The sequence below is a fragment of the Ranitomeya imitator genome, chromosome 3, assembly GCF_032444005.1.
Source record: "Ranitomeya imitator isolate aRanImi1 chromosome 3, aRanImi1.pri, whole genome shotgun sequence".
In the NCBI taxonomy this organism is placed as follows: Eukaryota; Metazoa; Chordata; class Amphibia; order Anura; family Dendrobatidae; genus Ranitomeya; species Ranitomeya imitator.
Genome location: NC_091284.1, coordinates 769,000,475 through 769,014,571, shown reverse-complemented (window position 1 = coordinate 769,014,571; position 14,097 = coordinate 769,000,475). Strand labels below are relative to the sequence as shown.

Below are 14,097 nucleotides of genomic sequence, written 5' to 3'. Positions count from 1 at the left end.
TGTTCTTGTTTAGTTCGCCATTAATCTTACCTCAATGATGTACAGGACCACATTCTTGTAGAAACAGTAGAGGATGCATTTGGTTACTCGATTGTAGCTCCAAGCTCCATGGACAAGAAGAAGTTTCTCCAAATAAGAAAACTATAAAGAAGAATAAAATGGAAAATTAGATGAGACTTACATTTTTTTCATACTTTATGATTGGCAATGCTCAAAGGGAAATAAAAAAAAAAAAATTCAAATGAGCATTTTCTTAAAAGGAAAGTAAACGATGTTGCTAGTGCCACCTATTGTGAGCAGAAACCTTGTACTCTATTGTTGACCCTTTATCGTAAAACTACTAGGGATATTAGCCATTTACAGGCATATGATTTGGGGCATTTTCACCTCATCAGTGCTGATAAGTGAGCCCCAACTGCCCCCAAAGTTGTATTCAGAGAACAATATATTCAACCAGTTCATTAAATGGCCAAACGTTGACTTATAGGGTAGGGAACTTGATGGGTGGAACAAGCGAGAGTGTTTTTTTTACCTTCCGAGAAAGCAACAATCTGCATTATTTTGCTGACCAAATTTTTCTAATCCATTTGACCTGAGACTAAATGTGGGAATAAAGCGTAAAGTGGCGATATCGCTATCTGACTCAATTATTGAATAGACTGAGCAACAGCCTCTGATTCCCCTGCACCATATAGTGACGGTATAGGAGCCACATGTTTAGCATCAAGGACGGATCAGATCTCATCCTGTTCGATCAAGAACATCGTTCCCAAAATATGCTTTGGGAAAAGGTTTACTGCTTCAAGAGGAAAGGATCGTATCCTGTTGTTGGTTCTAAACATATGGCAAGGAGCCATAATATGTCCATCTGTATCTAATCTGAAGGTAGTAGTCACAGATCAGCTTTTTTACATGTTGGCTGATTTGGTAATTTTACTCCAACAGGTTTCCATTTTCAAATTTCTTTAATATTTTCTTTAAATTTTTCCAGCTTAAATAGATATTATGCCTAGGAAAGGTGATAATTAGTTAAATAACACCCCAGCGCTATGGCTGGACTCTATAAAATGCTACTTCGTACAGAAATAAATAGACAGACTGTGTTTGTCAATAAAAAAAATTAAGCACCAGGTACTAGTTGCTCTAAGAAATACCCAACTGGATGCAGTCGGTAATTACCAATCAATCTTCAGACGCCCAACCACCCACCGCCTGAACTCCATTCTCCATATGCACGGATTAACACAAAACCTCGTAACTTTCTATTGCCATGTGTGGGGTGAGTGGGACTTTGCCAGACAACATATTCGGTCAACTACTGTTTTTTGTATCATAATTTTATTAAACCCATGTTTATTTCTGATGGTCTTATTTAGATGGCCTTATTTACTACTGGTCTACACTTATGGTCTATGGTTCCACTATTTATTCATTATTTTTCCTGTGCTTGCAATTTAGTATGCCATTAACCTACTCTTCAACCGGACTTATAGTGATACTATTTAGTTCTTTCTTGTGTGGTGCTTAATTTTCTTACTGCCCAACACAGTCCACCCATTTATTTTTGTACATATTGTTCTTCAGCACAGTGTATGAAGTAGCACTTTATAGGGTCCAGCTATAGCGCGGGGGTATCATTTCCTTTATTATCTGTTTACAGTAGACTATTGCGGTGTCCACCATACCTTCTGCTCCTCAGCTATCAGGCGGATACCCCGCTCCTCCTTCTTCTACCTAATCCCCTATTACAGGTGTTGTTTCTTCCATATTTTGAAAGGTGATATCTGTTAAAATGGTGGGGGTCGTATCACTGGGATTTCCATGATTGAAATGCCAAGTCCAATGCCGCTCCTCAACCAGCAAGTCTAAGGAAGAGTTTGTGGCAAGCAGTGAACCAGCCATAGCATGATGAAAATGGCTGCCATTTACCCGCCTCTGGTAAGGGAAGCGGCACCGTGATTATAGTGCGCTGTGATACGCAGTCTAATGGCTGGGACTGTGGCTGTCACTCTTTTGGTTGCACTACGGAGGTCCCCATTTTGAAAGCACTGTGCTGTCAAAAATTTAGAGGCACGATGACTATTGCTCCTAAGGTTACTATGGATAAGGCAAAATATATATTCAGCACTCATATGCACTAATTACAACTAGACCCAATTAATGACCATTAAGTTGAGAATGTTTGGGGGGGTCTAAGGTTGCTCTCTGCCATCCACCACATTTTCATGACTTTTGAGCTGAAATACATAAAATATTTGGTATACAAACAACCATTACCCTATTTTGTCACGATGTGAGAACTGTAGGGCATTTTGGTTTAATAACTTCTTTGCTGTTTCTTATTGAAATTAATGTTTCTGCGATGAGTATCCTAATAGCTAATTCAAATGTAATTATTAATTTGAAAAAGTTATTAAAAATACAGCAAATTTATGTGAAACTATAGGGATGGTCCGAAAGAAAAACTTATTTTCATCCTAAACGCCTCTCTTATTTAATGTAATAATCTAATCACTAATCTAATGAACTGTGATTAAAAATACTGTGTTGTTCCCTCTCTATTATTACTGCTTTATTTATTTTTTTACTACTTCCTCTGATGACTCTTTGTTTGAGAATCCATGTGCATACTGGGATAGTCAAATGAGGGGTCTTCAGGAGACAAAGGCTGCGGTCACTGCTGCAGCCCCCACCCTAAAATGAAGTGTAATCAGTGACGTCCTTTTCATGGGCTGGGCTAGTCCCTGCTCTACAGAGCATGTGCCGATTGTCAATTCTGACACATGCTCAGTAGGTTCTTTCAGTAGACGCATTTGGTTTCTCTCAATTGAATAAAATTGAAAGAAGCTGGGGGAGTTAAGTTGGCACGTGGCCGCCCACTCACACCCGGAATACTGGGGAATTTCCTGATTCCGCAGCCTACAGTCACACACTGATTGCAGACCTTTTTCCCTAAGCCATAAGAAACCCTCTAAGGCAGGGCACTCTGCAATGGGGGAGGGTAATTAGACTTTTCTGAACATATTATCCTGCCTAATATCTTGTGTACGACCCTGAGGGATGCTATAACCTACTGCAGAATTTGTATCACTACAGATACAGATTCTGCAATAGGACCCAAAATCTTCTAGGAAGCATAAAGATGTAATGAGAGATCCACCACATGGCAGTCATAATGCTATAGTCCTCAGTCATTTTACTGCCAGAAACAAAATGCTAACGGATGAGTAGCAGGCTCTGAAATGCAGTCTGGAAGGTGCTAAGTCCCGGCAGATAGCAGAGAATTTATAATACACACATTGCTTTCATAGGAGACAGATCGGGAGTTCTTCTGGAAAGAATGCATCGGCAAACTCCAATGTGCTGTGACGAGGGTCTTAACCGAGCTATATAAATCATTAGGTAACACAAGATTAAATGCAAAAGCAAAAAAAAAGTTTCCCGAAAAATAGAGAATAAATATATATACAAAACATCTATTACAAGATGCTTTAAAACAACACCGTAAGCCAGCCATTTACACATAGGAGATATGAAATAAAATTTTGCTTCCAATTTCCATATAAAGCACGGTACCTTATACAAGCAAAATTGATCCAATGCCTTTGACCATCTAAAAAATTGCAGTTCTCAATAATAATTTCAGATCAGTGTAATAATTGGTAAGTGTAAATTCAGCCTTAGAGGCAAATTACATTACCAGGGTCATGAATCAATAGATTCAACCACTGTAATGATGAGAAACATACAGTACATTGATCGTATGCATGTAGCTATAATCCATGGTTAATGAAACATTTATAGTACACTATAAACTAGTACTACCTTATGTGTTCTGACTGTTAACACAAATTATAAAAAGAAAATATTTCCCTTTAAAAATACATAGTTGCGGCAGGAAGCAAGGAAGAGGACGTCATCGTATGAAGATGGAAGTCGCTGGACCCGGACCACGACGCACATCGGACCGGAACGAACCGGGACCGCCCCTGGGTGAGTATAATCTAACTTGTTTTTCTTATCTTTCAGGTTACATCGGGGGCTCATCTACAGCATTGTAGAATGCTGTAGATAAGCCCCTGATGGCGGTGGCCGCAGCTTATAGGCCTAAAATAGGGTGACAGATTCCCTTTAAAAAAAAAAAAAAACAGTTCGGTCCAGAAATATTTTGACAGTGATACGAGTTTTGGCATTTTAGCTGTTTACCAAAATATATTCAAGATACAGTTATAAAATGAATATGGGCTTAAAGTGCAGATTTTTAACTTTAATTGCAGGGTATTCACATCCTAATTGGAGTAAGGGTTTGGAGTAAGGGTTTAGGAATTACAGCTCTTTTTCAAGGGACCAAAGGTAATTGAACAATTATCTAAAAACTCCTAAATGGGCTGCTGCCTCATTAATCCTTCATTATTTAAGCCGTTGAAAGGTCTGGAGCTTATTCCAGTGTGGCATTTGCATTTGGAAGCTCTTGCTGTGAACCCACAACATGTGGTCAAAGGAGCTCTCAATGGAAGAGAAACAGACCATCAACAGGCTGAAAAAAAAGAAGAAATTCCAGGGAAATAGCAGAAATGTTAGGAGTGGCCAAATCAACAGTTCGGTACACTTTGCAAAAAAAGTGTACTGGTGAGCTTGGGGACTCAGAAAGGCCTGAACTTCCAGGAAAGACAACAGTGGTGGACGATTGCAGAATCCTTTCCATGGTGAAAAAAGACTCATTAACAATATTCACCAAAGTGAAGCACATTCTCCAGGAAATAGTTATTTCAATATCTAAGTTTACCATAATAAAGAGAAGACTTCATGAGAGCTAATACAGATTGTTCACCACAAGGTGAAAACTGTTAATCAGCCTTAAAAATGAAAGGCTAGATTAGAATTTGCCAAAATCATTTACAGAACCCAGCCCAGTTCTGGAAAAACATTCTTTAGACAGCTGAAACTAAGATCAATCTGTAACAGAATGATGGGGAGAAGAAAGTGTTCCAAAGCACAGCACATCCTCTGTAAAACATGGTGCAGGCAGTATGATGGAGCTGGGTCATTAGTGTTTATTGATGATGTGACTGGAGACAAGCAGCTGGTGGCTGAATTCTGACGTGTACAAGGCTATACGTTCTGCTCAGAATCAAACAAATGCAGCAAAGTTGATTAGATGGCACTTCACGGTACAGATGGACAATGACCCAAAACATACTGCGAAAGCAATCCAGGAGTTTTTTTAAGGCAAAAAAGTGAAATTTTCTACAGTGTTGATCACCAAAACTCAACCCCATCAAACATGCATTTCACATACTTAAGACGAAACTTAAGGCAGAAAGACCCACAAACAAGCAACAACTGAACTCAGATGTAAAGGCCTGGCAAAGTATCCCAAACCTAGCCAAATATTTCTGGACCTATCTGTAAATCAACCTACAAGGGAACCTGTCATATTCTTTTTAGCATGTTAACTGTCCTCCTCAGTGCGTTGTTAGTGATTAACCCTTATCCGGCTGAATAGGTACAATTGTAACTATTCCGTTTTAAAATTGCAATAACTTTTTTTTGAAAAGACGTAGAGGGCTGAAATTTCGTGACATCTCTACATTTTTGGTCCAGAATATATTGGCCAAATTTCAATAAAATATCTCCACCCGCTTCCGAGATAAGGGGTCGAGATCTTTTTGCATCCATAACAAGCTGCATAGGTACAAATGTACCTCATATATTTTGAATGAAGATAATGCAAGGGAAAAAGCATAAATTTTTTTTTAATGATAATGCTATTTAACTATTATAAACAAGTAAAAAACTGTTCATTTACATTATAAAAGAAAATGTAAGAAACTTTTTTTTATTGATTTTCTTTGCAAGTAATGCATGTTGGCTTTGCTACAGAGTGTTCATCGCAAATGGGTTTCACACAAACCACACAAGACTTTCTAGTCTTGCGTTGTTTTCGCCTCAGGTCTCTGCAGACATAGCAACTACCAACAACAGGGGAGGGTCCACGACTACCATGAGGTATTTTGGGGCCAGCTGCTGGCTGCGATGCTACCACAATGCATCGTCCAAGCACCATTTCTACTGCACCTCGAAGAAAATGGTTTCTCATTATCATTTTGTTTGTACTACGATCTTCAATTGCAATCATACACAGCTGATTTGCGAGATCTTTCAGGAACTTTCTTCGTTGATCCTTTGCCCTGAAGCTTGGATTGTGTTCTCTGTAGATGATGTAGGATGCTAACCCACTGACATCAATCATATTGTAGAAAAATGCCAAAGTCCAACGTGATGTTCGTCGTTTCACAGTGTACTCTCCCAACATTTTATCCATAACATCAACGCCACCTTTTGTTATGTTGTAGTATTTTATTATCTCTGGCTTGGCTGCTAGTGTCTCTTCAACTTCTCCCGTCATGTGCATAGATGATAGAAGCACGACTGATTTGTTCTTCTTTGGTACATATGAACAGACTGTTGCATCATGATTGTAGGCAAAATTTGTCGAGTATACAGGCCTTTCTTTGGCAGGCTGCATGTTGTTAGGTAGGAACCTTTTGTTTTTTCTCACTGTACCAACTAGTGTCATGTTCCAGGAGTTCAATACCTTAGCTAGTTCCATGGTTGTAAAGAAGTTATCGGTGGTGACATTTCTTCCAGAGCCTTTATACGAGCTCACTAGGTCCAATACTGTTCGTTCTCCAATGTTTACTTGTCGAGGACCATCAGTTGGTTTCCCAGTGTAGAGCTGACCTTGTAAAGGGTAGGCATTTGATGAGTCACAAGCCCAGAAAATCTTTATGCCATATTTAGCTGGTTTTGAAGGTATATACTGGGTAAATTTAGTATGACCTCTAAATGGAAATAATTGCTCGTCGACGGTGATACAATGATATGGCTTGTAGGCTCTCTCCAGATTACTGTTCAGCATTGTCCAGATGTCCCGTATTGGTGCAGCTTTATCTGTTTGCACACGTTCTGCACGTGTATTTTCGTTGTCAAACCTGATAAATCTGAGTATCATCTTGAAGCGGTCACGAGACATGGCTGCACGTATAAGAGGCAGAGCAGCAACATTCCACATTTCCTCCAGATTCTCTTTGTTGGCTCTGTGCACACCAGCAGCAATCAGTATGCCCAAAAATGCATGAAGTTCAGTTTCAGTAAATTGCTTGAATGTTTTTTGTGGTGGCCGTTTGGAAGAATCAGGAAAACGTTGTACCAGTTCGTTGTTGTAAGCATCACAAACTCTCTTGGCCTTTCGATTCGTTTCCCGTAATATGATGTCACACATCTCGGGAGTCATGATGGACTTGAATAGCTCTTTTGCTGTATATAGGTTGCTGATTGCTGCAGGGCCACCTCTTTGTCGTAGGACATTACGAGATTTTGTTTGTGCATTTGGCAGTGGATTACTGCACCATTGAGTTTCATCCTTAGCAGTCCAAATGTCGCCTGCACTTTGAGGCACAGAATCATCCTCAACACTTTCGTCTGATTCGTATTCATTTTCATGCTCTATGACCATTTCTTGTTCAATGTCTGAATCTTCTTCAGTAACATCCACTTGTGGTACATAGTTTTCATCATCAGATGGAACATATGGTTCATCCTCATGCTCAGAATCAGATTCTTCTAGCATTCGCATTATTTCATCAGACGTAAATCTGTAAATATGAAAAAATGTAAAATAAATAATTTTCCGAAATACTACATTATTGGCTTTTCACAAAATTATACTAACCTGCAAACACGTTTTCTTGGATTATGGCGGAAACTAGATCCAGCATTACTATCACTCATGATGACTTGCTAGATGAATTTTGGCTTCGTATTTTGTGCTGAATATAAATAAAACATCGTAAAACAATATGTAGATACTAATTATTATCCATTTTTCGTATAAAAATTATACCTATAGTGATAAGTTTCATACAAAATATATGTAAGCCAAGTCCAGGCTGAAAGACAATTTGACTGTTCTGTCCCCACATAATGAGAATAAAGGTATAACTGGCTGTTAGATGCTGTGAGACTTTCCTACCTTCGTTTCCAAGAAACTGAAGACTTCACAAGCCTAGAAATGTGTGCTCACAGCAATGAGATGAACAGCAAAATGGCTAATGAGAGGAGGGAGGCAGGAAGACAAGTAGAAGCCACTCCCAGTTTGAATTAACTTAATTGACAGCAACATAAGTGACCAGTAACAACACTGAACAATAGATATCAGCATAACATTTGTAGCTGAATGAACTTTAGTTTCTGAAACCAAGTAAAGTCTTCCCACAGTGGAGGTATATGTGAAGGTACAATTGTACCTATGCAGCCTGTTAAGGTTGTAAAATTATGCAGCCTGACAAGGGTTAAACTTGACACACAGGTACTTAAAAGTCTCCTTTTTTTGGTAAAACTTCCACAACTTACTTCAATAGTCCAAGCTTAATGTGGATTGGTGGCAGGAGAACTTTAGTTGGATCAACTAAACGTTCCGCAACTATATTCTTGAGTCCAGGTTACGAAGATGTTCTTCTCGGCCAACTTTTTTGGTTTCAGTAATGAGTCCCATCTCGGCTGTCCTATTCACACAAAAAGCATGGCTACTTTGTATATCCTCCTTGCTGCCCAGTGACCAAAAGAGAGAATTTTCCGATCACCACATATTGACCATCCTTGATCCTCTTAGTTAAATTTTTTAATTATAAAATCTAAATTCTCATAGCTTTCCTACAAGTGCACAGAATGTCCTACAGGCACTGAAGCATATATGTGCTGCCACTGTGCAGTAGCACAGCTTTCAGACATTTTTGGTTGAATAAAGAGTATCTACTCGCTCACATTGTACTCAATGTTACATTTTTCCATCAGTCCAGGAACAGGTATATAATTTTATTCTGTTTTTTTAAGTCATCACCACGATTTGTGGTTCCCTTCAGATCAAAGGCACGCCAAAACGAAAGCTTTTTCTTCCCTTTAGACTAGTGTCGTACTTTTTCTACAGTAGCAAAACACACTATATGTGGAGCCCACAACTTGTCCTGATCACATAGTTTTACACCAAATTACTCATAATACACTTTTCTAATGAAGTCCGCAATTGTCCTGCACTACAAAACAACTGAAAATGTTGTATAATAGTCGTGGTAAGCACACCACCACACTCTTACGAACTCTGCCGAAAAGAAAATCTCCTTTGCTTCCCATAGCAGCCAACCACAGTGCAACTTTCATTTGTTATGCTGCTGAGGTAAAATGAAAGATATGCTATGATTGGATGCTATGGACACCACCGCACTCTTTGGAAGCTGGGTTAAGAAAATTTTCTCTGCCCACAGCAGCCAATCACAACAAAGCATTCATTAATTTCTAACCAATCTAATGACCCCAAAATCATCCACCAAAGGTCAGGCAAAGGGGTCAAAGTATAGTGGGAGAAAAAGTCTATGGATTCAGTATTTGTGTGTTTACCGAGTTCAAACAATTTTACCCTTTCAGACCAGTGTAATTAAAAAAACAAAATTATAATAAAACTGTAAGAAACTATCTAAATATTCTTCATTACAATTATTCTACCATTTTGCTGCTGCAGAGTGTTTGTAAGTCCTTTATATAGCCCAATGTTCCCCAAGTCCAGTCCTCAAGAGCCACCAACAGGTCATGTTTTCATGATTTCCTTAGTATTGCACAGGTGATAATTGCATCACGTGGACAGGCAAGAATTCCATCACCTGTGCAATACTAAGGAAATCATCAAAACATGACCTGTTGGTGGCTCTTGAGGACCGGACTTGGGGAACATTGATCTAGCCTAATGATCTGTAAAAACGATGTATATTCATCAGAGCTGATGCTCCTGATGGCATTCGCTGCCCTCCCCTTGAAAATGGTGGATGTTTGTACACAGATCGAGGGGAAAGTATCTAAAGTCTTATGGATAGCAGACAAAACAGGTAATAGATGAGGAGGAAAGCACATGGAGAGGAAATACCGTACATGCAGTTCTAGAACTGTACGGGTACATGAAATCAAGTGACATTCAACCTATAATACTAAGTCTGAACCTTAGGTCAGGCTGTAAACTACATATCAGGGGTCTGAAAATGAATGAAGGATTGAGGATTACAGGATGAAACGGACCGCTCCCGGCACTTTAACCCCTAAAACACTGCAATCAAACAGCATTTGGATCGGGGACCCCGTGGCATGACGCGGGGTCCTCATCGCTGCCATGGAGACCCGATGTCATCATGATGACATCCAGGTCTCCAGAGCTGAGAGACTTCTTGTCATCCGCAGTGATGATCAGGAACTCTCTCAGATCAGTGTGCAGTATCTGCAGCGCTGACAGTTTCAATAGCATGCAGATGCTGCTTCATCTGGATGCTATAGAAGCGATCAGCCTGTAGAAAATGAGCGTCCCGTAGTGGGACAAAGTGTAAAAGTAAGAATGAATTTAATTTTTTTTTTTTAATAATTGTAAAAATATTAAAAAAAATAAATAAAAAAAAATCAATATTTATTCCATCAATAAATAAATATTTGAATTAAAAAAAATCTAAACAATAAAAGTACACATATTTAGTATTGCCGCCTTCGTAACGACCCGACCTATGAAACTGTCCCACTAGTTAACCCCTTTAGAGGACACCATTAAAAAAAAGGCAAAAAAAATGCTTTATCATCATACCGCCAAACAAAAAGTGGAACAACACACGATCAAAAAGACGGATAAAAATAAAATTGGTACCGCTGAAAACGTCATCTTACGAGTCCCCACACAGCTCCATCACCGGAAAAATAAAAAAGTTATAGCTCTCAGAATAAAGAGATGCAAAATAATTATTTTTTAAATAAAATAGGTTTTATTGTATAAAAGCGCCAAAACATAAAAAGAGATATAAATGAGGTATTGCTGTCATTGTACTAACCTGAAGAATAAAACTGCTTTATGAATTTTACCACACACGGAACGGTATAAACGCCCCCCCCAAATGAAATTCATGAATTGACTGATTTTGTTCATTCTGCTTCACAAAAATCGGAATAAAAAGCGATCAAAAAATGTGATGTGCCCGAAAATGGTACCAATAAAAACGTCAACTCATCCCGCAAAAAACAATACCTCACATGACTGTGGGCCAAAATATGGAAAATTATAACCCTCAAAATGTGGTGATGCAAAAACTATTTTTTGCAATAAAAAGCGTATTTTATTGTGTGACAGCTGACAAACATAAAAACCCGCTATAAATAGTAAATCAAACCCCTCTTTATCACTCCCTTAGGGAAAAATAATAAAATAAAATAAATGTATTTATTTCTATTTTTTCATTAGGGGTAGGGTTAGGGCTAAAGTTAGTGTTAGGGTTGGAGCTAAAGTTAGGCTTAGGGCTAAAGTTAGGGTTAGGGTTGGGGCTGAAGTTAGGAATACGATTACAGTTGCGATTAGGGTTAGGGATTAGGGGTGTGTTAGGGTTAGGTTTGTAGTAGGGGTTATGGTTGGTATTAGGGTTAGGGTTGTGTTGGGGTTAGGGTTGGAGTTAGAATTGGGGTTTTTCCACTGTTTAGGCACATCAGGGGCTCTCCATACGTGACATCACTTCCGATCTCAATTCCAGCCAATTCTGCGTTGAAAAAGTAAAACGGCGCTCCTTCCCTTCCGAGCTCTGCCATACACTCAAACAATGGTTCCCCCCACATATGAGGTATCAGTGTACTCAGGACAAATTGCACAATAACTTTTGGGGTCCAATTTCTCCTGTTAGCCTTGGGAAAAAAAAATTTGGATCTGAAGTCATTTTTTTGTGAAAAAGTTAAATGTTAATTTTTTTTTTAAACATTCCAAAAATTCCTGTGAAGCACCAGAATGGTTAATAAATTTCTTGAATGTGGTTTTGCGCTCCTTGAAGGGTGGAGTTTTTAGAATGGTGTCACACTTGGGTATTTTATATTTTCGCTAAATAATAATGGTGTTGTAAAAATTAGAAATCGCTGGTCAACTTTTAACCCTTAGAACTCCCTAACAAAAAAAGTTTTGCTTCCAAAATTGTGCTGATGTAAGGTAGACATGTGGGAAATGTTACTTATTAAGTATTTTGTATGACATATCTCTGTGATTTAACGGCATAAAAATTCAAAGTCGGAAAATTGCAAAATTTTCAAAATTTTTGCCAAATTTCCAATTTTTTTTTTACAAATAAACGCAAGTCATAAGAAAGAAATTTTACCATTGCCATGAAGTACAATATGTCATGAGAAAACTGTCAGAATCACCGGGATCCGTTGAAGCGTTCCAGAGTTATAACCTCAAAAAGGGACAGTGGTCAGAATTGTAAAAATTGGCCCGGTCATTAACATGCAAACCACCCTTGGGGGTAAAGGGGTTAATATTTAATTAATCATAGCTAAATTTAGTTTAATAATTTTTTTTAATTTAATAGTATTATTTTATTTGCATCTTTATTAACTAAAGGTGACTATTAACATATACAAGCATTTTTTTATTATTTCAGAGTAGTCCATAGCCATTACATTGCCCAATTTTTGTTTGGGCCCATGAAAAATGGCAGAGGATAGTCCTAATGTACATAAATTCAGATAAAAAATACTTTTGTGATTTGATGGTCATTTTAAGTTATCTTGATTATAGCCTCCACAAATTAACAGTAATGCTGATGAAATCATTAGTTTAGTGACAGTCACACAGTTACACTTGACCAACCCTGGGATGGGTGCGGTGTAAAATTAGATAATTTACAAAAAAAAAACCCAGCTCTTCTGAACTTCTATGAACTTCAGGAGTCGTAAATCGCTTCAAGAAAACCATGGAACATTGTCTAGCAGGGATATATATCATATTTAGGAAGGGAGTTTAGACAAAAGCTGTCCTGAGTGGCGCCTCTCCCTTGCTCCTCAAGGCTCACATCTGCTAATACCAAATGATATATCTTACAAACAATATAAGACAGTGTTCCACAGCCAGATTAAAAAATATAAACTACACATGGGCATCCAAGGTGCTGGCTTTGGGGTTTTGGTGACGGCACAGTTGATATCCCCAAATGATTTGTGTGGGATTCAGGAACTGCCTCATGATACATGTATCTGATACCTCTGTCAACAGTCTAGAACAGCTGCTCATCTGAGCTCCTGACCTGAGCTATGGAGTAATCGGAGGAGTTGGTTGCTTGCATGCCCTCGTTCCCACTGATCCCAACTCCGACGTGTGCAGTCTGGATCATTCCTACGTCGTTGGCACCATCTCCAATTGCCAGCGTGATGGCATTTACATGTTTCTTTACCATGTCTACAATTTCAGATTTCTGCAGCGGAGACACTCTGAAAAGCAGAAGCAAATATGTCAGTCAGCTACTGTGAAATTACAAAATATACATGTCTTTCTAATGCGACAGCTGTAAACCAGATTTAGACCTACCCAACCTGAAGTTCTCAGAAAGTGCTCCAGATCAATACCTAATACGTACTACAGATGTCAAACAATGAGTTTTAAAAGCTCCTCTATGAAATCTTTCTATTCCGCGAGGTTTCCCTTGCTAACACTTTACTTATAACAAGCATTCCATACTGTGCTATAATACAAGCGACTTCCAAAACTAACTCCATCCTGCACAGAAGTGTGAGATCCCATTTCAGGACTCTGACACAGCAAACGATGGCGTTCTACAGTATTTCACCAGAAATCAGATGGGGAAGAAAAGAATATTTCATATCCGCAACTCTGGAACCCTTTCCAACAAGTTAATATGTATTATAATAGCGTAAGATGGTAATATACTAGACAAGAAGTATCACATTTTTTATTAAATAAATAAAGTGCCCCCTTATAAATAAGAATGGGCGACAGCCATCTTTCCTGCATGTATTATAAACATTAGTGATGAGCGAGTTTGCTCGTTACTCGAGTTTCTCCTAGCACGCTCGGGTGGACTCCGAGTATTTCAGCATACTCGGAGATTTAGTTTATGTCGATGCAGCTGCATGATTTGTGGCTGCTAGACAGCCTGAATACATGTGGGGGTTGCCTGTTTGTTAGGAAATCCCCACATGTATTCAGGCTGTCTAGCAGCTGCAAATGATGGAGCTGCGTCG

At 38.7% G+C, this 14,097-nt stretch overlaps 1 protein-coding gene across 3 annotated transcripts in view; it reads right to left on the bottom strand.

Moving 5' to 3' along the window:
* ATP8A2 (ATPase phospholipid transporting 8A2) overlaps window positions 1-14,097 on the bottom strand; it is a 1,056,467-nt gene that overhangs the window by 466,360 nt on the left and 576,010 nt on the right. For all 3 annotated transcript variants that reach the window (XM_069759054.1, XM_069759055.1, XM_069759056.1), the window contains 2 exons: window positions 13,143-13,326; window positions 31-141 (listed from right to left, as the gene is read on the bottom strand). In XM_069759054.1, coding sequence (XP_069615155.1) covers window positions 31-141; window positions 13,143-13,326 — 295 coding nt within the window. The remainder of the gene's footprint in view (window positions 1-30; window positions 142-13,142; window positions 13,327-14,097) is intronic.